We start from the raw sequence: 23,793 nt of genomic DNA on the forward strand, positions 1-23,793 counted from the left end.
GCCTGTAAAATTTCCTCCCGTCATCAATCGAAAATGGAACGATTCATTGTAATTGCCAAAATCATCGTAGCTTCTGCCACCTCCGAATCCATTGTAACCGTCCCCACTGCCACCATGTCCACCAGCGCCATGGCTGCCATCAAAGACACCACGCCCACCACCCCAACTAAAGTTGTCATTCCCATCAGAACCACCTGCTTGGCCACCATGGAAGTTTCCAGAACCACCTGCTTGGCTGGAAGCGGCACTGGCCATCTCTTGCTTCAACAGGGCTTTCGAGAGACATTCTACTCTGTCCTGTAGGGTCACTATGAAGCAGAATAGGTTTCAGAGCCGTGCGTTTGGTTTTGGCTTGGAGAGGTTGGTCAAATCATTGCTCAGTGAGGGCAAATTTGCATCATGCTACAGGGTAAGTAGGAGTTGTCCACAAGTCAGGTATTTGAAATCTAGGACTGCCTGTAATAGCCAAACAATCATTCATGTCACAAGACTTATGTGAACATATGTTTAAATTTCTTTTTCTGGTAATAAACCCAACGACAGACACCATTCCAACACTTTCTACATGTACAATGCAGTGAGATTGATTACATTATTCAAATTCTGCAATCATTCTTGCTACTCATTCTAGCTATCCTCTACCACCACTGCCACAAAGTCACTAACCTCTACCCTTTTCATCTAATCTCGTTTGGTCTCACATAGAAAACTTTATAAAGAGTGCAATGCTTAAGGTGAACATTACCAGGCAGGCAAAGACATTGTTCAGTTCAAGAAGACTTCAGTGGAAAGTTTTGGTTTAAGGTTTGTAGTTTAAGATTAGTTAAGAACAAGTTTTATGGGTTCATCTAACTTCAATGGCTCCAGAAAAATCTAGATTCCACTGAGGATTTGAAATTCTGTTCTACCTCCACCCTTTGAATCAAGAAATCTTCTCCTCAGTTACAACATTCAGTAAGGCTAGCTGGGCATGTATGCCAAACTTATTACTAAGTATTTTATTATTTTTGGTGCAATTGTGAAATAAAATTGTCTTCTTAATTTCATTTTTGGATTTGTTCATTGTTTGCTGGATTCAAGTCAATCTCACCTCATAGCTACCCTTTTAGAGTAGAAGTGCCCTTTTGGGTTTCTGAGACTGTAAATCTTTATCAGACTAGACAGCCTCATCTTTCTCCTGCAGAGTGGCTGGTGGATTCCAATCACTGACCCTTGTGGTTAAGAGCTCAATGCTCAACTTCCAACATCACCAGAACTTCTGTTCCTTGCCAGCATGTAGAAATGCCAGTGAGCCTTAAAGGCTGATCTTATATCACAACCTCCGTGAACTTGTTTATTAGTTCTGGGAAAAATAATAATGTATTTGTTAGGATTTTTAATATGAGAGATTGTCAACTACAAATATAATGGTACTTGTTCCTGGCTAATATAGATGCTTCTTTCTTTCTTTCTTTCTTTCTTTCTTTCTTTCTTTCTTTCTTTCTTTCTCTCTCTCTCTCTCTCTCTCTCTCTCTCTCTCTCTCTCTCTCTCTCTCTCTCTCTCTCTCTCTCTCTCTTTCTTCTTTTCTCTGGCTTAATTGCCCTGGCTTGAACCACCAGCAAAATGTGGAAAGGTCAACCACAGACATTTTTTCATCTTATTTCTGGTATCAGGGAAAAACATCCAATTTTTCACTATTCAGGATCAGATCAATTTTGAGTATTTCATGGATGTCCTTTACTAAGTTGTGAGGATTTCGTTCTATTCCTCATTTGCTGAGTGGTCTCATTTTGTAAATCAGAAAAGGATATTGTTTTGTCTGAGGGTTGTCTGTAGGTTTTTAGAAGGTCATGTGGTTTCCATCTTGATTTTCTTAATATTATATTAATAGATTTTTAGATGTAAGTCAATTTTTTTTCTGGGGTTAAATCCCACTTGGTCTGGTAGAGTTTCTGAAGGGTTAGTATTAATCCTTTTATTTTTTAATGTTTGTTCAAATTCACCAATCAAGCCATATAAGCCTGAGACTTTCTTATGGAAATATTTAAAATTACCAGTTCACTATCTTTATTTGTTATAGCTTTATTCAGATTTTTCTGCATTTTAACAACTTGCATCTCTAGCAATTTACCCATTTCATGTAAATTTTTGACCTATCTAATCAGTTGGCATACAACCGATTGTTCAGAGTAAGTTGTTTATAGTATTTCCTTATGGATCTTTTAATTTCTGTAGAAGCATCCTTACCTTGGACAATCTACCTATTGATTTGCTGATCTTTCAAAGGATATGTTCAGTTTTATTTATTTTACTGTTTTTCTGTTTTCTACCTCACTAATTTATGTTCTAGTTGCCTAATTGTCCTTCTACTTATGGTGGGTTTAGTTTAATCTGTCCCCTCCCCCATCCTCAGATTAGAGTTAAACTTTAGGTTATTAATCGAGAGCTTTTCTTCTTTTCTAACATAGCCATGGAAAGCTATACATTTTCCTCAATGTCCTGCTTTTGCTGTGTTCTATGTCACATATCCCTTTCTGATTGTAATGATCTCTCTCCTCACTAGGACTATATGCTACTCTGCCTTTTGTAAACCCCCTCCCCCCAACAGCATAGTTTAATTTGTCTGTTTGTGAACTTCCCACCCCCCCCTCCTAGGAGGCTTTCTTTTTCCCTTTTTTGGAGACTTACTTCTTTTGCTCTACATTATGCTTGAAGACAGATGTATGCTGTTACAAGTAGTCTTGATTAGTACATTTGTATTTATGTATTATTCATATTCCATTTGTGGTATGCCACAAATGAAATCACATTATTTATATAATACAAAATATGTCATTAAGAATCACTTTATTGGGTGCTCGTACAACTCTTATCCATACAACCATCCATTGTGTGAAGCAGATTTGTATTTTTGTTGCCATCATCATTCTCAAAACATTTGCTTTCTACTTGAGTCCTTGGTATCAGTTCCTCATTTTTCCCTTCCCTCATGAACCCTTGATAATTTATAAATTATTATTATTTTGTCATATCTTACACTGTCCATCTCCCTTCACCCACTTTTCTGTTGTCCATCTCCCAGAGAGGAGGTTATGTGTAGATTGATTTTGTAATTGTAATCGATTCCCCCTTTTGACCCACCCTCCCTCCACCCTCCTGGTATTACCACTCTCACCACTGGTCCTGAAGGGATCATCTGTCCTAGATTCCCTGTGTTTCCAGTTCCTATCTGTACCAGTGTACATCCTCTGGTCTAGTCAGATATGTAAGGTAGAATTGGGATCATGATAGTTGGTGGTGGGGGCAGGGGGTGTGCTGGGGGAGGAAGCATTTAAGAACTAGAGGAAATTTGTATGTTTCATTGTTACTACACTGCACCTTGACTGGCTTGTCTCCTTCCCATGACCATTCTGTAAGGGGATGTCCAATTGGCTACAAATGGGTTTTGAGTCCCCAATCTGCACTCCCCCTCATTCACAATGATTTGATTTTTTGTTCTTTGATGGCTGATATCTTATTCCTTCGACACCTTGTGATCATACAGGCTGGTGTGCTTCTTCCATGTGGGCTTTGTTGCTTCTGAGTTAGATGACGGCTTGTTTACCTTCAAGCCTTTACGACCCCAGGTGCTATATCTTTTATAACTTCTCTTTCATAGTTTCCATTCATTTGTTTCTCTGCCTCCAGATAGGTCTTGGGTCCCCAATCTGTACTCCCTCTCATTCACAATGATTTGATTTTTTATTCTTTTATGCCTGATACCTCATCCCTTCGACACCTTATGATGACACAGGTTGATGTGCTTCTTCCATGTGGACTTTGTTGCTTCTGAGCTAGATGGATGCTTGTTTACCTGCAAGCCTTTAAGACCCAGACACTATATCTTTTGATAGCTGGGCACCATCAGCTTTCTTCACCACTTTTGCTTATGCACCCATTTGTCTTCAGTGATTGTGTCGGGAAGGGTAGCACACAATGATAAGATTTTTTTGTTCTTTGGTATCTGATAACTGATCCCTTTGGCACTTTATGATCACACAGGCTGGTGTGCTTCTTCCATGTGGGCTTTGTTGCTTCTGAGCTAAATGGCTACTTGTTTACCTTGAAGTCTTTAAGACCCTAGACACTATATTTTTTGATAGCCGGTCTCCATCTGCTTACAAAATATGTCATTTATCAGTTATAGTGATGATATTTTGGTTGTTTGCAATTTGAGGCTACTTTGAATAATGTTGTGGTGTGCATCCTTTCCGTGTATGCCAGAGAAGAAGTTCTCTAAGGTTGAGGCTTAGCTAAGGGTCAAACTGAGGTTACAGGGTATATTCGGTTTCACTGGAATCTTCCACATTGTTTTCAACGTGATCGAACCAAGTTACATTCCTGCAATAACATGAGAGTTTCCATTGCTCTCGTTGTCAAAAACACTTGGTCTTTTCGCTTGTTTTAACCTTAGCCATTTGGGTGAATATATAGTGGTATCACATGTGGTTTTAGTTCTCATTTCCTCAATTACCACTATGGTTGAGTGCATCTTTACATATTTTCTAATCTTTGAATATCCTCTTTTGTGACATGTATGGTCAAAATTTTGGCCTTTTAAAAGTAGGCTTTTAAAAAAGTATTAACGTATAGATGTTCTTGAGTATTCTTTATATCAAGTCCTTTACTACATGTGTATTGCAAGTATCCTGTTTTGTAATTTGTCTTTTCATTCTTTTGTGAAAATGTTGGGTGAACATATGCTATTATTTTAAGATATCAATCATCTTTTTAGTAGCACTTTGTGTATTTTGTTTTTACAAAATCCAATCTATTCCAAGATCATGAAGGTATCTCCCTATATTATATTCCAAAATTTAAAAAGCAAACTCACTGCTATTGAGTTGATTCTGACTCATAGAGACTTTCTATATGGTTTCCAAGACTTCACATCTTCATGGGGCCAGAGAATCTCATCTTTCTCCTGCAAAGGGGCTGGTGGGTTTGAACCACTGACTTGGTGGCTAGCAGGCCAGCATCTGAGCTACAGCACCAGGATTATTTTCCAGAAAGCTTTATTGTTTGCCTTTTATGTGATCTGTTCGGGTTAGATTTTTATTTGCAATAAAAGGCAGGGTCTAATTTATTTTTTCTAATGTGAATGACCAATTATCCCAGTAGCATTTATGAATGAATTTATCTTTCCCAAATGATTTCTGTTATCACATGTATTATATAACCAAGTATAGTCGATTTGCTGTTGTGAGTTTTATTTCAAGCCTGTATTTTCTCCTTTTGTTGCATTTTACCGAAACTAAGCCAATATTATCGTATCTTAATTGTTGCAGCTTTATTTTATGTCTTAGGATTTGAAAGAACACACCCAACCATCTTATTCTTAAAGAAAGTTATTTATCTTTTTGATCCTTTGCATTTCAAAATAGATTTAACTTAATTCGTTTATTTTTAGACTGTGATACTGTTTATTTAACTTCACGAACACCTCAGCCTTCTAAACATGCAGCAAGGAGCAGCAGACTGCAAAGCGTGTTTCAGGACAGACGGGCCCATCCATGCAGGGCTTCTTTCTCTAGCTGACAGGGAAGAGGTCCACAAGTTTACAACCCAATAGCTTACACACAACAGCACTTAGCTAAAGAAAAAAAAACCCAAACAGTTTTTTTTATGCCAACAACGTCGCCCTATGCAAAAACAAAACAACTGGAAGCGAAATGGATGACCACTGCAGGGTCAACGGGTCTGCTTCCCAGTGCATGCTCTGAGCTCCGGCCCCTCCTAAGGGCACATCCCCTCCACCCCCAACCTCACTGACAAGCATGGCCCACCAAGAGTTTGTCACTCGTACAGTTGTACCCTATGTAGCGTTGATAACACAGGCTTTGTAGTTAACACCACTGTACACATTAAACAAACAAAATCACCAGGAACCACTTGAAATGCTTTGCCACACCAACAGCCAAGTGCACAGAGCAATGAGACCATGGATGCCCTTTTTCTTTTAAAAAAGCTTGGCAATATGTACATGTTTGAGACAAGCTCCAGGCGCTCCAGGAACCCTTGACTGCATCTGGTAAATGACAGATGGTTTCCAAAGCCCTTTGAGATACTCCAATTGGCATGATGCAATTGTGGAATGAAACCCAGGACAGCAGACAAGGCTCAGTAAGACTGGTCAATCATGACCCTCCAGGGCCTAAAGTGTTCACAAGGGGATTCACAAGGGTTTCTATTCACCCTTTCCCTCCTCTGCTTTTTTCAAGGTAACATTAGCAGGACCTTTTGAGCCACCAACCCCCCTTTAGACTTCAGACGGGGCCACATCCTCCCCCACTTCTCCTCTGCTTCTCTGCCTTGTCAATGCAGGGTTGCTACTCGCTGCCGCTTGCGTTATTCCACATGTCACCCAGGTCTTTGGCGACATCACACATTGTGATGCGGGGACCTGTAGAGTTGATCTTGGGGCAGAAGAGGAAAATTCCAGATGGTGGTTTTTGAGGGCTCTGGGAGGGGCAGGTTTTCTTCCAGATGCACCCTTAGCTAGTCCATAATCCTTCATTGCCCCATCGCAGGGCACTCTGTCCGCCTTTACCAGTTCATGGCATCTGAATTTCTCTTTGCCAAACATTGTCTTCCCCCACTCTGAACACTTCATGGAAAATGAGGTAACATTGACAGAGATCTCCAGGTTTCTCTTCTTCTGGTCTTCGCTGCATGTCTGCACACAAAAGGCATAAGCAGGCATTTTTGCCCTTTGGTTTCTCGGGGTCACTTTTCAGTATAGCGTTCACGCTCAGGGCAGCACAGGCCACAGTGCCTCCAAGTCTGACTGAGACTAGGTTTTAAGTCACAAAAATTCAAGCACACCGTAAAATCAAACCAAACGAATTAACATTCTGAGATTTTGACTGAAATGATAGTGAATCCATAAATCGATTTGCGGTGGCGAACATCTTTAGAATGGAGGGACAGCCAGTCAGTGAAGAAGATGGAGTGGTTTATTGTCGGGTCGGTGTGAATCCCAGCCACCCATGATGCCCAACAACAGCGGGTTGACCCTACTTTTGCCCCCCACAGCTCTGTCATGTTCTCCAAAGGGATCCTTCTGTCTCCCGATGAATTCATTCCTGGGTCATTAAAGACACATTCATAAATCCACTTTCTTATTGTTTGTTGCTGGAATAGGAGAATAAGTCATTTAAACAGTAGATGACATATCTAACAACGCTGCTAAACTCTGTTATATATTCTCATAATTTATTTACGAACGCTTTTTGTAGTCTTATGCACACAGTTGACCTTTAACTAAGGAAAGCTTTCTTTTTTGCCCTTTCCAATACTTTGATTGTTTTCCTTTCTTTCTTACCACCTGCCTCACACCCTCCCACTTGAATACCCTGGCAAGGCTTTCTAATGCATTACTGCCTAGCAGTAGTAATTACAGGTACCCTATCTTAAAGGGAAAGTTTTCAACATGTCATCTTGGATACTTGTTGTAGGTTAATTTTGCTTGTTTTATACATGCTTTGTCATACAGTTTTGCTGTCTTAACGTTAGGCTGACTTCATGCATTACAGTGGAGAGGATTTCTTCCATTTCAATTCTCAAGGTCTTTTTAATAAGATTGAAGTTCTTAAAAAAAAAAAAAGAAGATTGAAGTTCTTTCCTTATGGAATCTTTGAATGGGTCTGGGATTTTCTTTGTGGGAAGAGTATTATCCACCAACCATAATAATTAGTACAATTGATGTATGTATATGTATGGATTGTGGTAAGAGTTGTATGAGTCCCTAATAAAATGTAAAAGAAGAAAAGAGAAAAAAATGATTAGGGCAAAGACTGTACAGATGTGCTTTATACAATTGATGTATGTATATGTATGAACTGTGAAAAGAATTGTATGAGCCCCAATAAATTGTTAAAAAAAAATTAGTAACTGAAGGATATTTGAGTTCGTTAGTTTGGGTTAAATTTTGTTGGAGTCTTATTATTTTCTAGGAGTTTAGCCACTTCCTTGGCATTTTAGAATATTGGAATAAAGTTGCTCAAAATAGTAACTTGCTTTGTTTATGTGTGGGTTTCTGTATAGATATACATTTCTTATTCATTTGGGCAAATGGCTAGGGGCAGAGTAGCCGTATACTGTTATGAGAACCGGCCTTGGAGAAGGGCGCCATGCTTTGCGAAGTGGAGGGGCAGCGAGAAAGAGGAAGGCCCTCCACCAGACGGACTGAGACGGTGGCTGCAAACATGGGCTCATGCACTGGAACAGTTGTGAGGATGGTGCAGGACCGGGCAGTGTTGAGCATAAGGTCACTGTGGGTCAGAACTGACTTGATGGCACCTAAGAGTAATAACATGGTTAAGAAATGGTCGGTCTGTCTTCCAAAGTGACATTTTGCTTTCCAGGATTGAATTAGATCCCCTGACACTTCACACCCTCACGCTCTTTGTCATGATCAGGGTTTTGATTGTTTTGGATTTGGATCATTCTCATAGGAGTTCAATGGTATTTCATTGCTATTTTAACTCGAAAGTCCCAAAGAATCAATGATGCTGAGCATCTGTTGGTTTACTTGCCATCGGTATGTCTACTGGGCTATTATTTACTTTGTATTTATTTTTCAAACTTTCCTGAGCTGACCTTTTCACCCTGTCTGTACTACTTGTTTGGGTTCGCCACTCCTATCCCTGTGGATCTGTGACCTCTAGAAGCATCTCCCCATTCTTCCACTGGGCAAGGGACATTGGTGACAAGGTGGTTAAAGTGCCCAAATGCTATGTACGTATGGATTATGATAAGAGTTGTATGAACCACCAATAAAATGATTATATAATATATAATTTATATTATATGTTATATTATTATAATCATATATATATATATATATATATATATATATATATATATATGCTCAAATGCTAGCTGAAAAGTCAATTACACTCCACCAGTTGCTCTGCAGGAGGAAGACGAGGTGGTCTGCTTCCATAAAGATTTATGGTCTTGGAAACCTTACGGCAGGCAGTGGGGCTCTGCCCTACCGAGTGGCTGTGGATTGATATTGTCTTGATGGCAGTGGGTCTGTGAGCTACAGAAACTTTTCATTATCTCTTGGAGATATTTCCCATCTGTTGAAAATCTGATTCCCAGGAACGTAGACCAGAAAAGGCAAGGAGGACCAGTTATCTATCTTTACCTGTTTAACATTCGAAATTGCTTCGCTGGCAGTCTTTACACCTCGGTGTTTGTTTTTCTTTGAGAGGATTTTATCCCCTCCCTTGGGGAATTTTGCTGCTCTTCAAAACCAAACCAAATCAAACCAACAAATGGGCCTGGGGACCCAATTAGTGTTAAGTTACAATACAAAGTGAACTTCAGCCATTTTGGTATGGAGTGGGGTGCACAGGTGAACAAACGATACCCTGATTTGGTCTCAAGGATGTGCCAGCAAACATAAGGGGACACTGGGGGCTCAATGGGTCTTCTTCTGTATCCTCCGGGTTACACGACAGAGACTGGCTGTTTAGAGCCCGGAGTTTGAGCGATGTCACCTCTGAAGTTTCTTTGGAAACAAAACAACATGTTCCTTTGCTGCCAGAGAGAGAGGCAGATGGCTTCTGATGATAAATCCGGTGGAAGGTGACTGACAAAAACACTGGCTTAGAAAACCAGAGAAGCCAACACACTGGGTTCCAATGTTCCAGCGACTCATGAGAGACCGCCCCTTAGGGAGGAGAAAGCACAACGAGGAGACAAGGACCAGTGGGTGGTGGTGACAGGTGATGGGGAAGGGCCTGCCTGTCAAGCAGAACGGAATCCAGGCTCAAAGGCATACAGGTGGAAGAGCCTTGTGGGGTGGTGGCGGCAAATGCACTGGTGGGTTTCAGGGTTAGGTGTGGTGCACAGAGGAAGCAGCGGCAACGGAAATGTGGGTGAAAGGGACACACCTCTCTCTCAGGGGAGACACCTTATGAGAGACAGGAAGAGCTGAAGCCACAAGCAGCTACTACCCAGAGAGAGGAGCCTGCAGACCATGGGCTGGCAAGTGCAGGCCCGTGAGAAGGGCAGTGGCAGCCAAGGAGACTGGAGAGAGAAGTACGAGAGGTAGACTGAACTTTTAAAGGAAAGGAGAAAGTACACCCTTTAGCCCCCAGCCGGGTCCTTGGAAAGGAGAAAGCAAACGGCTTGCTATCGAGCCGGGTGGCCCTCCTGGCAGTTGCGCGTTGCACAGAGAACTTCTCTGTGGGTTTTTCTCGGTGGTCCTCTTTGCGTCTCGGCTGGGTGGATTTGAACTGCCAACCTTGAAGAGGCTGGTTGAATGCCCACTCTTTGCTCCACCCTCGGTCCTTGGCAATTAGAGGGAGGTTGTAAGAAGTACTCGAGCTGTCCGTTCTAAATGATTACCTCTTGAAAGCTTGTATTATAAACGTCTCCCCTCAAAATGTTCCCCCCCTTCTCTCCATAGCATCGAACAAACAACCGAGACCCTGCTGCACCTGTCACCTGCTGAAGTTGACAACCTCAAAGAAGGAATCAATTTTGTGCAGAATAAGAGTACTGGCAAAAGCTACATTGTATACAAGAGTAACAGCCACCTGAAGGCATGCAAGAATCTGTGCAAGCACCAAGGGGGGCTGTTCATAAAAGATATCGAAGATTTCCATGGAAGGTACCAAGGACCGTTCACTTTCTCCTGGGTCACTGTGGGGGACTAGGCTCGATGGGGGTGTGTTCTCTTAGAAACTGTTAATGGTGCCTCTCTCTACTACGTGCCAAAGCACTTCTTGCTCATTTAGGGAATTTCTCGGATTTCAAAAGTTCGTAAACCTTTACTTGCTTTCTTGTGTCCTAAGACTTCTCATGTAAAAACCAGCTCTTAGCTCACTGAACAGGAAGGCTCTGTGGTATGTGTGTGAGAGATTAGTTGGTGTGGTCTCCAGACACAGGCTCCTAGGTCCTCTCCCCTTGACCTAGAAGTCTCTCTCTCTCCCTGTCTCTCTCTCTCTCTCCCTCTCTCTCTCTGTGTAGGAGTTGGGTGGTGGTGGAGGGGAGCACTTTACTAAACCCTTGTAGTATTTCCACGACACAATGGTTGCAATTAAGAGAAAGAAAGGAAGGAAGAAAGAAAGAATAAGAAGCAGAGTCCCAATGGAATAGTAACTCTATCGCTTCTTCAGAGAGCTAGCATTGTGCCTCTCTAATGTGTCCGTAGAGGATACCTACTGCAGATCAGCCCCACTCGTCCTGGGTGGGAGCCCTGGTGGTGGTGTGGGCTGTGCATTGGGCAACTCACCACAAGATCAGCAGTTTGAATCCACCTTGGTCAAAAGAAGAGACTGTCTGTTTCCAGAAACCTGGTCAGAATTGCTCCACATCTTGCTTGATTCCTCAGAGAGGTGTGCCAGATTCAGCAAATAAAATATAGAGTGCCCCAGGAAAATTGAATCTCAGGTAGACACTACATGTACACTTACAGAAGGATATATAGATATGTAATTGGTACACATACATGCATGCTTGTATACCTGCATGTATTTACTATACATATGGCCCAAGTGGGACATACTTTAGCTAACAACTAGCTAAAGGTGGACTTCCTTCCACCTTCTCAGTGGGTTTAAGGCAGGGGTATCTCCAACATAGGACCATCACTGGTCACTCCGGTCACTCCTGAAGGACATAGGGGTTTTCTCTTCCAAATGTTGCCGCTTGAAACTCCAATTTTCTTCTCTTCTTCCATCTCTGGTCTTCCTCTCCTACTTAAGTGGTTTTACACTGTACCCATGTAGCCAGCTGGATACAGGAAATGTAGAGTTGAACGGTTAATTTAGTGGTGAAGATTTTGATCTCTTATCTTCGCCTGCTTGGGCGAGAAGCCTGGCCTTGTCACTTTCCATCCCAGTGAGTTTGAACCAGTTTCTTTATTCTTCTAGATCTCAGTCAACAGGATGAGGATGAGACCATTCTCCACCTCGTAGGGCTGCTAATGAGAGGAGGGAATAATTTCAAACACATGAAGCACTTAAGAAAATGCCTGTAGTATGGTGAACATTTAATGCAATGTTCATGACTAGTATGATTACACCAGAAATGTCATATGCATCTTAGGTCCAAGTGACTTATTTAAAGGAACTTGCTTTTCTTTCTCTTTATCCAAACCTAGTTTGTTCATCAGAACATAGTGATAGTTTAAATACACGTGCGCCTCTCGCCTTAATCCAGAGCCTCGGCGGGTGATGACCAGTCCCAATTAATCTGGGATCGTACTCTGTCAACTCTCCTGGATACCAGGAGCCAGGTTCACCCAGCGTTAACCCATATGTAACACACCAAGCATTTATGTATTGAAAATGCTTCCACAGAAATTTACATACCACTCTACCCTTTGCCTCTCCAAATTTGGTTCCTTCTACTTGGGTTTTCTGGGAAGTCATTTATCTGAAAATTCTTTTTCCCCCCAGGAAACATCAAGAGCAAAGGCTTACCTGTTAAACACTATCTGCCTCAGTCATTCAGCTTCTTGGAACTTAATGTGCAAGATCAGCAAGCTTCATAGGCTGTGGTGCTCATTTTTAAAGTTTTAACAAAAGTTGTTTAAAATAACCCTTTCTTCTGTGAAACTCTTACCATTATTTGCTCCTCTTTCATGGCCCAGTCTACTGGAGGCCTGCTGATGGGCACTCATCAGTCAGAAGGGAGTGCCAATCATCAAAATCAATTCAGACATGAACTATGCACTGTGCCTCCCTAGCTGTTGTTATTGTTAGGTGCTGTCGAGTCCCTTACAACTTGTCGAAATCATGCGTGTCACTGAGTGAGCTGCTGCCCGGTCCTGGCCACCTTATAATCCTTCTTCAGTTTGAGCATACACCTTGAGAAGGAGATTTAAAAAAAATCTGGGCCTAATGCAGTTGAAGAATATCACTATGAGTTATTTATATGCTAAAAATAGACATCTCAGTGGTTTCTCTTCTTTTTTTTAAAAAACTCTTTCGGGTTTGAGACATATTTTTCTGCATATCTTTATAAAAACAATATTTTTAACTCTAAGATACATTATGGAAAATTCTACCAAAACAAAGACATGGAGATTGTCATACTCCATCCCTAACTATCACATACCCTGCCCCAAAGTTGTGGTAGGAAATGGAAAAAACACTAAGCAGTTGGTTTGGTTCAAATCTGCTTCTCACTGTTAAACAAGGCTGCCAGATGTAGCCGAGGAGGATGGAAGGCACTCAGTTAAAGTTAATTATCGGCAATGACTTTTTCATTATAATAGCTTGCCACAAGTATCGTGTAGGATACACTTATCTAGGAAATTAGTTGTTGTTTATCTGAGATTCAAATTTAATTGGGCATCCTGCATTTTATCTAAGAAGCCCTGCTCTGAAAGCTTAAACTGCAAAGAGCAGCTTTTCTCTTTGAAAAACTAAAACTCACTCCAGCCTTACATAAGGGGTCAAAGGCAGTGGTGGGTTTGTAAATCATAGGCATGGGCTTTCCATGAGCTTCTTTCCTTCTCCTGGCCCCAATTGGATCTCATTTAGTGTAGCTTTTATATGACAGCCTTTTGGGGAAGACCAATCTATCCTGGCATTTATTCAAGTGCCATTTAGCGATGTAGAGTTAATTTCCATTTTAAAAATATCCTCTGATTAACGACTTGTTTCTATTTTCCCGAGCGTTTGGGAATTAGTAACTTTCCTGCATTTTCAACATGTATCCCATTAATTTAACTTAAATGCAAAAAGAGTACCTGTAAGCCTAAACAATACTATGTTTTATGTTCACCATTTGCTCAATATAAGTACCATTTTTCATCCAGGGCTGTTCGGTGCACGAAGCATAACTGGAAGTTAGATGTAAGCACCATGAGATATATCAACCCTCCAGGAAGCTTCTGCCAAGAAGAACTGGGTAAATATTCTTAATTTTGATAAGTACATTCTCTTGTAAATGATTTCAAAGGTCTTTCCTGTCAATCTCTTTCCAGTCTCATGTGCCACTTTGGGGTATATTCTGATTTTAAACTGTGAGCATAAGTGATCTATCTATAGATATTATAATGATAAAACGGCAAATGTAAATAGAGGATTTCATCAAGAGAGGCCTTCATTCCTTCATTCATTTGTTCTGCAATTACTTGTTGAGGTCATACTATGTGTAAATATAGTGCTGGCTATTAATAGACAGAAAGGTGCGTAGAATAGTCCTTAGCATAAATGAGATTCTACTTACAGGAAGTGGTGGCTAAGACAAGTCTGTAAACAACTAAGATTTGCACCACTGAGAGAAGCGTCTTTCTTTTTCTTTTTAAAAATCATTTTATTAGGGGCTCATACACCTCTTATCACCATCCATACATCCATCCATTGTATAAAGCACATTTTCACATTCATTGCCCTCATCATTCTCAAAACGTTTGCTCTCCACTTAAACCCCTGGCATCAGGTCCTCATTTTTCTTCCTTCCTCCCCACTCTCCTCTTCCTCATGAACCCTTGATAATTTATAAATTATTTTTGTCATATCTTAAATTGTCCGACGTCTGCCTTCACCCACTTTTCTGTTGTCCCTCCCCCAGGGAGGAGGTTATAGGTAGATCAGTTCCCTCTTTCCAACCTACCCTTCCCCCACCCTCCCAGTATTGCCACTCCCACTACTGGTCCTGAAGGGATCAGCCGCTCTGGCTTCCCTGTGTTTCCAGTTCCTATCTGTTCCAGTGTACATCCTCTGGTCTAGCCAGACCTGTAAGGTAGAATTGGGGTAATGATAGTGGGGAGGAGGAAGCATTTAAGAACTAGAGGAAAGTTATATGTTTCATCGTTGCTACACCGTACCCTGACTGGCTCGTCTCCTCCCCGTGAACCATATCTTTCTTTGTCTTTAAAAACTTTTTATGTGAAAGTTCACAGTGCAAATTAGTTTTCCATTCAACAATTTGTACCCATTTTGTTTCATGACATTGACTGCATTGTGATGAGACTCTTCCCACTTCCTCCTTGTGCTTCCCATTTCCATCCATTCTTCTTTCCTAGTCCTTCCTGGGCTTCTTTAACCCTGGGCAGGTGCTGCCCTGCTGGTCTCGTGTGGCTGATGGTTCTAAGCAGTGTGTGTTGCTATTCATCTTATAGATCAGCCTATGGTTTGGCGGAAAGTTGAGCTTGGGGGTGACTTCAATTCTAAAGCCACAGAGTTATGAATGGATTGGTGTCAAGGGTCCTAGCAATCTCTATCAGATGAGTAAGCCTGTTGTTGTTGTTGTTTTTAACAGATTTTGTTTTTTTCCACCCTCTTTTTCCAACTCCCACCGGGACCTTCTATTAAAATCTCTTTCAGATGAAGTTAGGCAGTAATAGCCGGCCACCTTCTAGTTCTTCTAACAGCCACTCTGAAGTTTGTTTGGAGGAAATATCGGATAGTTATAATGATGAGTCAGAGGAAAAGAGGGGAGGGAAACAGACACACCTGCAATGTCTACTCAAGAACAATAGATGACTACTAGCACCTACTACTAAGTGTTTTCTACACCCCCACACCTACTCACAATGGTTCTCAATATAAGCTTTATGGCAATTACAGTCATGAAGGGTCCCATGGGCTGAAATGAAAGGACAAGGAATGACAACTCATTTTCCCTAGATGGTCTAGTTCTGAGGACACTTTGAAATCAAGCTGTATTAAAGGCACGAGCAAGACACAAGGTTCCAGCAACTGCTGGAATACCACAGGTGATGTTTTAACAAACACAGTGCTGGAGGTGCTCATTTATCTAGGCCAAGGCATTTGAACTGTAGATGCCTGGCAAGCTAAGTGAAAGCGATCTATATTGTGCCAATTCCAAAGACAGGTCATCCAACAGTATTGAAATTATTGAGCAATATTATTAATATTAAATGCAAATAAAAGTCTTGCTGAGGATAAATCAAAGCAGCTCCAGCAGTTCACTTTGAGAGTGAACTGCCAGAAAGCCAAGCTGATTCAGAAGAGACATGAAATAAAGAACTGCCAGGAGAAAGGCCAGCCCCTAACACATCATCACAGGTCTGGTATGTGCAATTGTACAGCAATAATAAGTACAGATTATAGTAAAGTCATAGAGAGCATGAGAGATAGAAGAAAGATTGTAAGAACGGAGTCAGACACATTTCATGGTAGCATGTTCATCTCAGCCTCACTTGGTGATCCACGTGGAGAGAGAGAGAGAGAGAGAGAGAGAGAGAGAGAGAGAGAGAGAGAGAGATTTATTGCCACCCAAGGCTTTTATATTCTCTGGGGAAATGCAAGCCCCCTAATTACAGGTGAAGACATACATCACAGAAAAGGGTTCTGCTATAGGTAATACAGTAATGGGAGGGGGTATCCACGTAATAGGAAGAGGAGGAAGTGAGGGTATACATGTGACAAGAATGGCGGATCCTAGATTCAGAATGGCAGCCTAACTATGGATGTCCCTGAGCCAGTTTGACCTGGTCTCTGGCTCACTATAGAAACCATTATCAGTAGGGTGTAAACTCACCCTGCAGGGACCAACTGATGGCCACAAACCTTTAGGGAGAAGTAGTAGCCCATTGTCCTTAACAGCAGGGAGTAGACCCTATCTGTGGTGTGACCAGACAGTAGTCTGGCAACTGACTGCCTTCAGGGAGGTAACTTGACAATCATTTACCATTAGCTGCAAGCAGTGCCCTAAGAATAACATATGGAGACGACTTGGGAGAAATCTTTCTGTTTCCCACAATTCCCCCTTTTGTTTTATATATATATAATTCAAAAGAGCCACATGGGCGACATGGTTATTTTCTACATATTGAAGGCTGTCAAGGCAAAACTTCATGATCAAACTAATATAGCCCAAAATTCAGGCTTATCATAAACATTTTGAATTCAGGTACTGGGATAAAGTCCCCCTATACCCATCTGCTATTGGAGGAAGGTATGAGAGGGATTTGATGGGAAGAAATAGAGCCAATAGGAATGTCTGCTTCTATAGGGAGATCAACAACTATTTTGCTTACTTTAAAGTAGCACAGCTTTAGGGGGAGAAGCTGTGGAGATGATAGACTACTTCAGGAAAATGTACTTGGACTATATCTCCAACGACCAGAGTGGCAGTCTTCCTGCCGTGGAATGCTAGTCTTCCAGATTCCCTCCGTACCAGTCAGGAACTAAAGGGCTAAATCCCAGTTCTGTTTCCCTCAGTGCTAGTATCCCACAAAGAATATAACTGCTGATATCAGATGGATGTTGGCCCAAGGCAGAGAATACCAGAAAGAAGTTTGTTTGTGTTTTATTGATTATGCAAAGGCATTTGACTCTTTGGATCAAAGCATATTATCAATAATATGGCAAAGAATGAGAATTCCGGAACACTAAATTGTGCTCCTGTCTGAACGGAAAATAATCAGTTTGAGTAATTCTTATTTTTAGAAAGAAAAGTCATTTCATGGAGATTTTTCAACTTACTAGGCTTTTCATACTATGAAATTCATACTTTATTTTCAGTTGTGAACTGAAGTTACTGACCTGCCTGTAGACAGGAATAGTCCGGTGTTCGCTCTCATTCCATCAGCATACCTTTTAAGCAAATCCTTTAAGATGTTCTACAAAATTGAAAATTGGAAGATGTGTCTTAGATCAAAACTCATGAGAAAATTTCTGAAATAGCAGATTTTTCTTTGATGGGAAATATTTTGCTTCAGTGTCTTTCAAAAGTAGTTGTCTCAGTATGAGTGTGGTCAATATTGATTTGGAAGGTCTGTGTAAAGTCTTTATGGATAGGGTAAAAATTATATATAATAAAGTTTGGTAAAAATTATATATAATAAAGTTTGCCATTTTTCACCATTTCAAAATGTGCGATTCAGTGACATTAATTAGATCCACAGCCACAATCTGTTTTGAACTTTTTACCACTCCAAACAGAAACTGCACCAATTAATGGCTAACTCCCCACTCTCCTCTTCCCCAGCTCCTGGAAACTACTGATCTGCCATTATCTCTCTGTATTTGGCCTTTTGAGATATCTCACATAATAGGATCATAAAATGTTTATCCTTCTGTTTCTGACTTATTTTAATTCGCACAATAGTTTCAAGCTTCATATCTCTCAACAAAACATGTATCAGAACTTATTTTCTCGTTATGAATGAGTTTTCAATTTTAAATATGCGCTCACATTTTTCTTATCCGTTCATCTATTGATGGCAACTAGGTTATTCTCATCTTTGGGCTGTTATGACCGCTGGTATGCAAATGTCTGTTTGTGGTCTGGCTTTCAGATCTTTTGTGTATACACCGAAGAATGCTGTTAACGGCAAGGCTGGTAGTTCAAAGCAGTTCTGCAGGGAAAAGATGAGGTTGTCTGCACCCTTAAGATTTACACTCTTGGGAGCGCTATATAAGGTGGCTTTGAGATGAGGTTCTCGAGGTTGCAGCTGGCTTTCGTGGGTTTGTTTTAATTTTCTCCCACGTCGATTTGAATTTATATCTGAGCACATGGAGGATGTGAAACAAGAGATATCATTGCTGATGCCTAGTGGATCTTGGATGAAAGCAGAACATATCACAGATGTTTACTTGTGTATATTGACTATGCAAAGGCATTTGACTGTGTGGATCATAACAAACTGTGAATAACATGGATGTATGGATTGTGATAAGAGTTGTACGAGCCCCCCAACAAAATGATTAAAAAATAATAATGATAAATAAAAGAAGAATGTGAACTCCAGAACACTTCATTTGATCATTTGGAACCAGGACACAGACGAAGAGACACTCTTGAATAGAACAAAGGAATACTCTGTGGCTTAAATTCAGGAAAGGGTGGGTCAGACCTGTATCCTATCGCCATACTAATTCAATTCCTATGCTGAATCAATAATTTGAGACATTGTACTATGAGAAGAATGTGGCATCAGGACTGGAAGAAGACGTATTAACAGCCTGTGAAATGCAGATGACGTAGCTTTGCTTTCTGAAAAGGGTGGCAGTGAGTTTGATTTTGTTTTTGTGCCAACCAACTCTCCAATGTCTCCACACCTTTACACAGGCTGTTCTTTCATTGTATTTACCTTACAAGATCATGTTTCTTTCGTCTGCCTCCATATCTTTCATCTGTCATGTCTAGTTCAAGGGTGAGATTCTATTTGAAATCTTACTTGACTCTTGGAAACTGACCAAGTGCATCTTCCTCCATACCGCCACGATAATGTTAGTTGTTCCAACTGGACTCTGACTCAGGGTGACTGCATAGATAACAGAAACAAAATGCTGTCTACTCCTGCCTCGTCCTCATGATCACCAGCATGTTCAAGTCCGTTTTGTGCTCCTCCAGCTCACAAAGCATCTCCTATGCCCTGGTGCGCACTTTACTTCACCAAATCTGAGGCCCTCCTCTAATTATTGATCCCGCCTCATGATGTATCTATAAATTTAACTCACTGCTACCCAGTTGATTTCAACGCATGACAATCCTATAGGACAGAGTAAAACTGCCTCCTGTGAGTTCTGAGATGCTAATAAAAAAATTCTTTAAAAAATCATTTTATTGGGGGCTCTTACAGCTCTCATAACATTCCATATGTCAACTGTATCAGGCATATTTGTGGGATTATAAAGAGACTTTTCCCCAGCTTTGTCTCCCCAAAAGACCTGCCAAACATTAGGGGCTTTTTGCCAGCATATGGGGGGAGGTGACATGCTTAGAGACATCCCTCCTGAAGGCAGTCAGTTGCCAGACAACTGTCTGGTCCCACCATAGGTAGGGCCCGCTCCCTGCTGCTAAGGACAATAGGCTACTTCTCCCTAAAGGCTTGCAACCATTCCCTTGGTTCCTGTAGGGTGGGTTTACACCCTACTTGCGATGGTTCCTATGGAGATCCAGAGAACAGGTCAAACATGCTCAGTGACATTCAAAGATAGGCTGCCAACCTGAATCTAGGATGTGCCCATCTTGTCACATGTATACCCCAATCCCTCCTGTTCCTATTATGTGTATATCCCTAGATTGTCCCCCTCTCATTGCTGTAGAACCTGTAGTGCAACCCCTTCCTATGAGTTATGTCTTTATCTGTAATTAGGGAGCTTGCATGCCCCTCTGAAGGTGTATAGGCCTGCGTTAGCAATAAAACGCCCTCTCAGGCACCACCCCCCCCCACTTGGCCTCTGGTTGGCTTCCCCTTCTTCTCCCCTGTCCTTGCTCCCCTGTTCCCTTTCCCCTTGTCCTCTTCCCCCCACCCTGCCCTCCAGTCTCCTATCTCCACATGGACCACCAAGCAGGAATGAGGTAAGCATGCTACCATGAAATGTGTCTGACTCTATTATTTCAGTCTCTTTTATATCTCATGCTCTCTATGACTTTATTATAATACATATCTCTCTCAACCATACAATTGCACCTACCAGACCCGTGATTAGTGGTGGGGGTGTACATATGTTGCCATCATTCTTTTCTAGGCATTTGCTTTCTATTGAGCTGTTGGTATCAACTCCTTCTCGCCACCCTCCCCCCACACCCTCATGACCCCTTCATAGATATAAATTATTGTTATTCTCATATCTCACACAAACTGCCATCTGCCTTCCTCCATGGTTTCTGTTCTTTACCCAGGAGTGGTGTATAGTTTATGTGTCAATCATGGTGAGCAGATCCCCCTTCTTCCCCTCCTCATCCCCCCTTCCCCCTACCATTCTGGGATCACTAGTCCCATGCCTGTTCTTGGATTCCGTGTGTCATGAGATTTCATCTCTTATCTATACCTGTGTACATGCTCCAGTCTAGTCCAGAGTAAGAAGTCGCACTGGGGTCATGATAGTGGTGGTGGGGGTGGGGGGTAGAGGTGAGGAAGCCTCAAGGAACCAGAGGGATATTGTGTGTTCCATTGGTGCTTTACTGTACCCTGGTTGACTCATCCCTTTCCTGCGACCCCGCTGTGGGGGATGTTCTATTGTCTACAGATGGGCTTTGAGTCTATGCTGTGACTCCCCTCATTCTCAACAATAGTATTTTGTTTGTTTGCTTGTTCTGGGTCTTCGGATACCTGCTATCTGGTCCCGATGACACCTCGTGGTTGTACCAGCTGGTGTGTTTCTTCCATGTGGGTTTGTTGCTTCACTGCTGAATGGTCGTTTGTTTCACTTCAAGCCTTTAAGACCCCAGACACTATATCTTTTAATAGCTGGGCACCATCTACTTTCTTCATCATGTTTGCTTACGCACCCATTTTGTCTTTAGCAATTGTGCTGGGAGGGTGAGCATCTCAAAATGCCAGTTTTTTAGAACAAAGTGTTCTTGTATTGAGGGAGGGGATGAGCTGAGGTCTGAAGTCTGTTCACAACCTCAGTGTATCTCTCCTCCTCAGAACAGCTGGTGATTTTGAACCACTGACCTTGTGGTTAGCAGCCCAACACATCACTCACTAAGCTATCTTAATTCATCTCTATAGGGCTAATTGAATTGTAGTGAAGTGGTGTGTGTCTGTGTCTTTGCTATGGCTGGGTTCTCATGAGGTCTGGGGTGAAATTTGAACAAGGAAATGAATTGGTGTTGGCCTTAACCCATCATCTCAGCAGGTATTTCTTGGCCCAAGAAACATTGCCGTTTGTTTTGATATTCCTTTGATTTGGACACTCTGGCATATCTGGACTGTGGACATCTATTTCAGTGATGCTTCTCAAATGTCATATTTTGGTTGTTAATCCAGATTTGTGCCCCTTTGTTTCTAGTTGTTGAAATGGATGAAAAAAATGGACTTACACTGCTTGAACTGAATCCTCCTAATCCCTGGGATTCAGATCCCAGAACTATTGAAGATTTGGCTTTTGGAGAAGTACAGGTAAGGAAATATTATAATGAACATATCCTTCCAAATAAAACTCAGATGTGTCTTTATTATTGCTATAGATGTTTATATACCTTATATTACTCTGAAGGAGCCCTCGTGGCCCGGTGGGGTAAGCAGTGGACTGCTAGCCCACCGTTTGATGGTTCAAATCTACCAGTCGAGCCATGGGAGAAAGATAAGGCATTCTGCTCTCTCAAAGATTTCCAGTTTCAGAAATCTTCCACAGTGGTTCTACCCAGTCCAATAGGGCTGATCTTTATAGGAACCTGTTTGATAGCAGTGATGAGTAAATGATCTTGAGTACTCTTTGATCCGACAAGCTAGTAAGAACATATAATAAAATCAGTCTCTTGAATAGGTTTCTTTTAGGGACTTCCAGATTTCGGCAAGAATTGCAAGGAAATAGAGTCAGAAAGAAACTTTAGTGGAAACTCCCCAAAGCAAGCTATGCAAACAAATGAAGGAATGTCAGAAGTGACTCTTAATGGCAGTTCTGTGTCTGACAGCATGGCCGCTTGTCCCTTCCTGTTAGCATACTGTATACAACCTTCCTGGTGTGTTCTCTTGACCTTGTCTGGAGTGTTCCTCCACCAGAAATCCCGCGGTAGTCTGGGAGATATCAACCAGCAGAGCTTCATTTTTCTTGATGCTTGAAGCTTATGAAAATAGCAAGTATTTTTGAGGCAGCAAGTGGGATTGTCCCCAGAGTTAAACGACAACAACGACAGTACACGAACGAGCCCACGGTCGGGTGTGGAGCCCGCTTCTGGCAATGGCATATATTTCAGGGTTTCAAGACAGTGGTCTTTGGGAAACAGATTGCCAGGCCTTCCTTTTCAGGTAGGTGGGTTTGAATTGCCCACATTTGGGCTTCTACTTGAATGCTCAGTCATTAGCAGTCCCCAGCCGCTTTGTACCAAGAATAGGAAGAGTATAAGACTTATACAGGTCTTTGACCTCTCCCCACGCACTATTTTGGCTCTCCACACTAGAGTTTGTATAATCTTGTCTCTGCTCCCTGATGGTTCTCGTTTCCCCATGGATGAGTCAGGGCATGGACAGGGAGTGGGGAGTCTCCAAGCCTGTTCTTGCCTCCAAGCCATTGTCTGCAGTCATTCTCAGAGGACCATGACATCCTGAAAGCGTGATTTAGGAGGAGGTTTGGAAGAGAAAGTCTTCCAAGTATATTGAGCCAGTTGCCAGTCCCCTGTGCCAAGCTTCCCAAGCTCACAGAGTCATTCACCCATGTTTTCATTCTTACCCATTCTGGCATTTAAATACCCAAGTGCCTGTCATAACACATCTACTGCCTTTGCTTATAAACTAGCACATGGCCAGAAGAGTCATTCTGCAGTGCAAACTGTAGATAAGTACGTAGGAGCAACTTTAAGCAGGGTAGAGCTTGTTAGTGGTCACGGAGTCTGCTGTGACTCAGCGTGGTTGCATGTATGACAGGTGGAAACATTGCCAGCCTCATGGTCCTTGATATGTGTGAGCCTGTTGCCATAGTCATTGTGTATTGTGAGCGCTTTCCAATGCAGGCTTCCCCTCTTCCAGCCCTAGCTTATACAATATTCTGGTGGGACCCATAGGGCCTTCATCAGATAATTTTCAGAAACCAGGGCTTTCTTCCTAGTCTGTCTTAGTGTAGCAGCTCTGCTGAAATTTTCCACAGATATCTCTGCTCACAGCATCCAGCATCACAGCAAGATGCAAGCCACCACAGTACAGGTAGGTGCTTCAGAGCAAAAATAGGCAATCTATTGACTTGATACCGAAGGACTCCATTGGTGGTACAAATGGTTCAAGTGCTCATCTGCTAACGGAAAGAGTGGAGGTTCAAGTCCACTCTGAGGTACCTTGCAAGAGACACCTGGTAGTTTTCTTGGGAAAGATCACACACACTGAAGCCCTTCTGGAACCTAGGTCTACTCTTACAGCCAAAGGGTTACAGGAGTTGGAACGG

The 23,793-nt window shown here is 41.9% G+C and overlaps 1 protein-coding gene across 1 annotated transcript in view; it reads left to right on the forward strand.

Moving 5' to 3' along the window:
* Window positions 1-310: 310 nt before the first annotated feature.
* Window positions 311-23,793, forward strand: part of LOC142442141 (cytidine monophosphate-N-acetylneuraminic acid hydroxylase) — a 67,994-nt gene continuing 44,511 nt past the window's right edge. Inside the window, exons 1-7 of the mRNA XM_075543499.1 lie at window positions 311-409; window positions 3,203-3,236; window positions 3,525-3,550; window positions 4,434-4,441; window positions 10,392-10,646; window positions 13,806-13,897; window positions 21,709-21,818. Of these exons, the coding sequence (XP_075399614.1) occupies window positions 311-409; window positions 3,203-3,236; window positions 3,525-3,550; window positions 4,434-4,441; window positions 10,392-10,646; window positions 13,806-13,897; window positions 21,709-21,818 (624 nt within the window). The remainder of the gene's footprint in view (window positions 410-3,202; window positions 3,237-3,524; window positions 3,551-4,433; window positions 4,442-10,391; window positions 10,647-13,805; window positions 13,898-21,708; window positions 21,819-23,793) is intronic.

This window comes from Tenrec ecaudatus, chromosome 1, assembly GCF_050624435.1.
Source record: "Tenrec ecaudatus isolate mTenEca1 chromosome 1, mTenEca1.hap1, whole genome shotgun sequence".
Taxonomy (NCBI): Eukaryota; Metazoa; Chordata; class Mammalia; order Afrosoricida; family Tenrecidae; genus Tenrec; species Tenrec ecaudatus.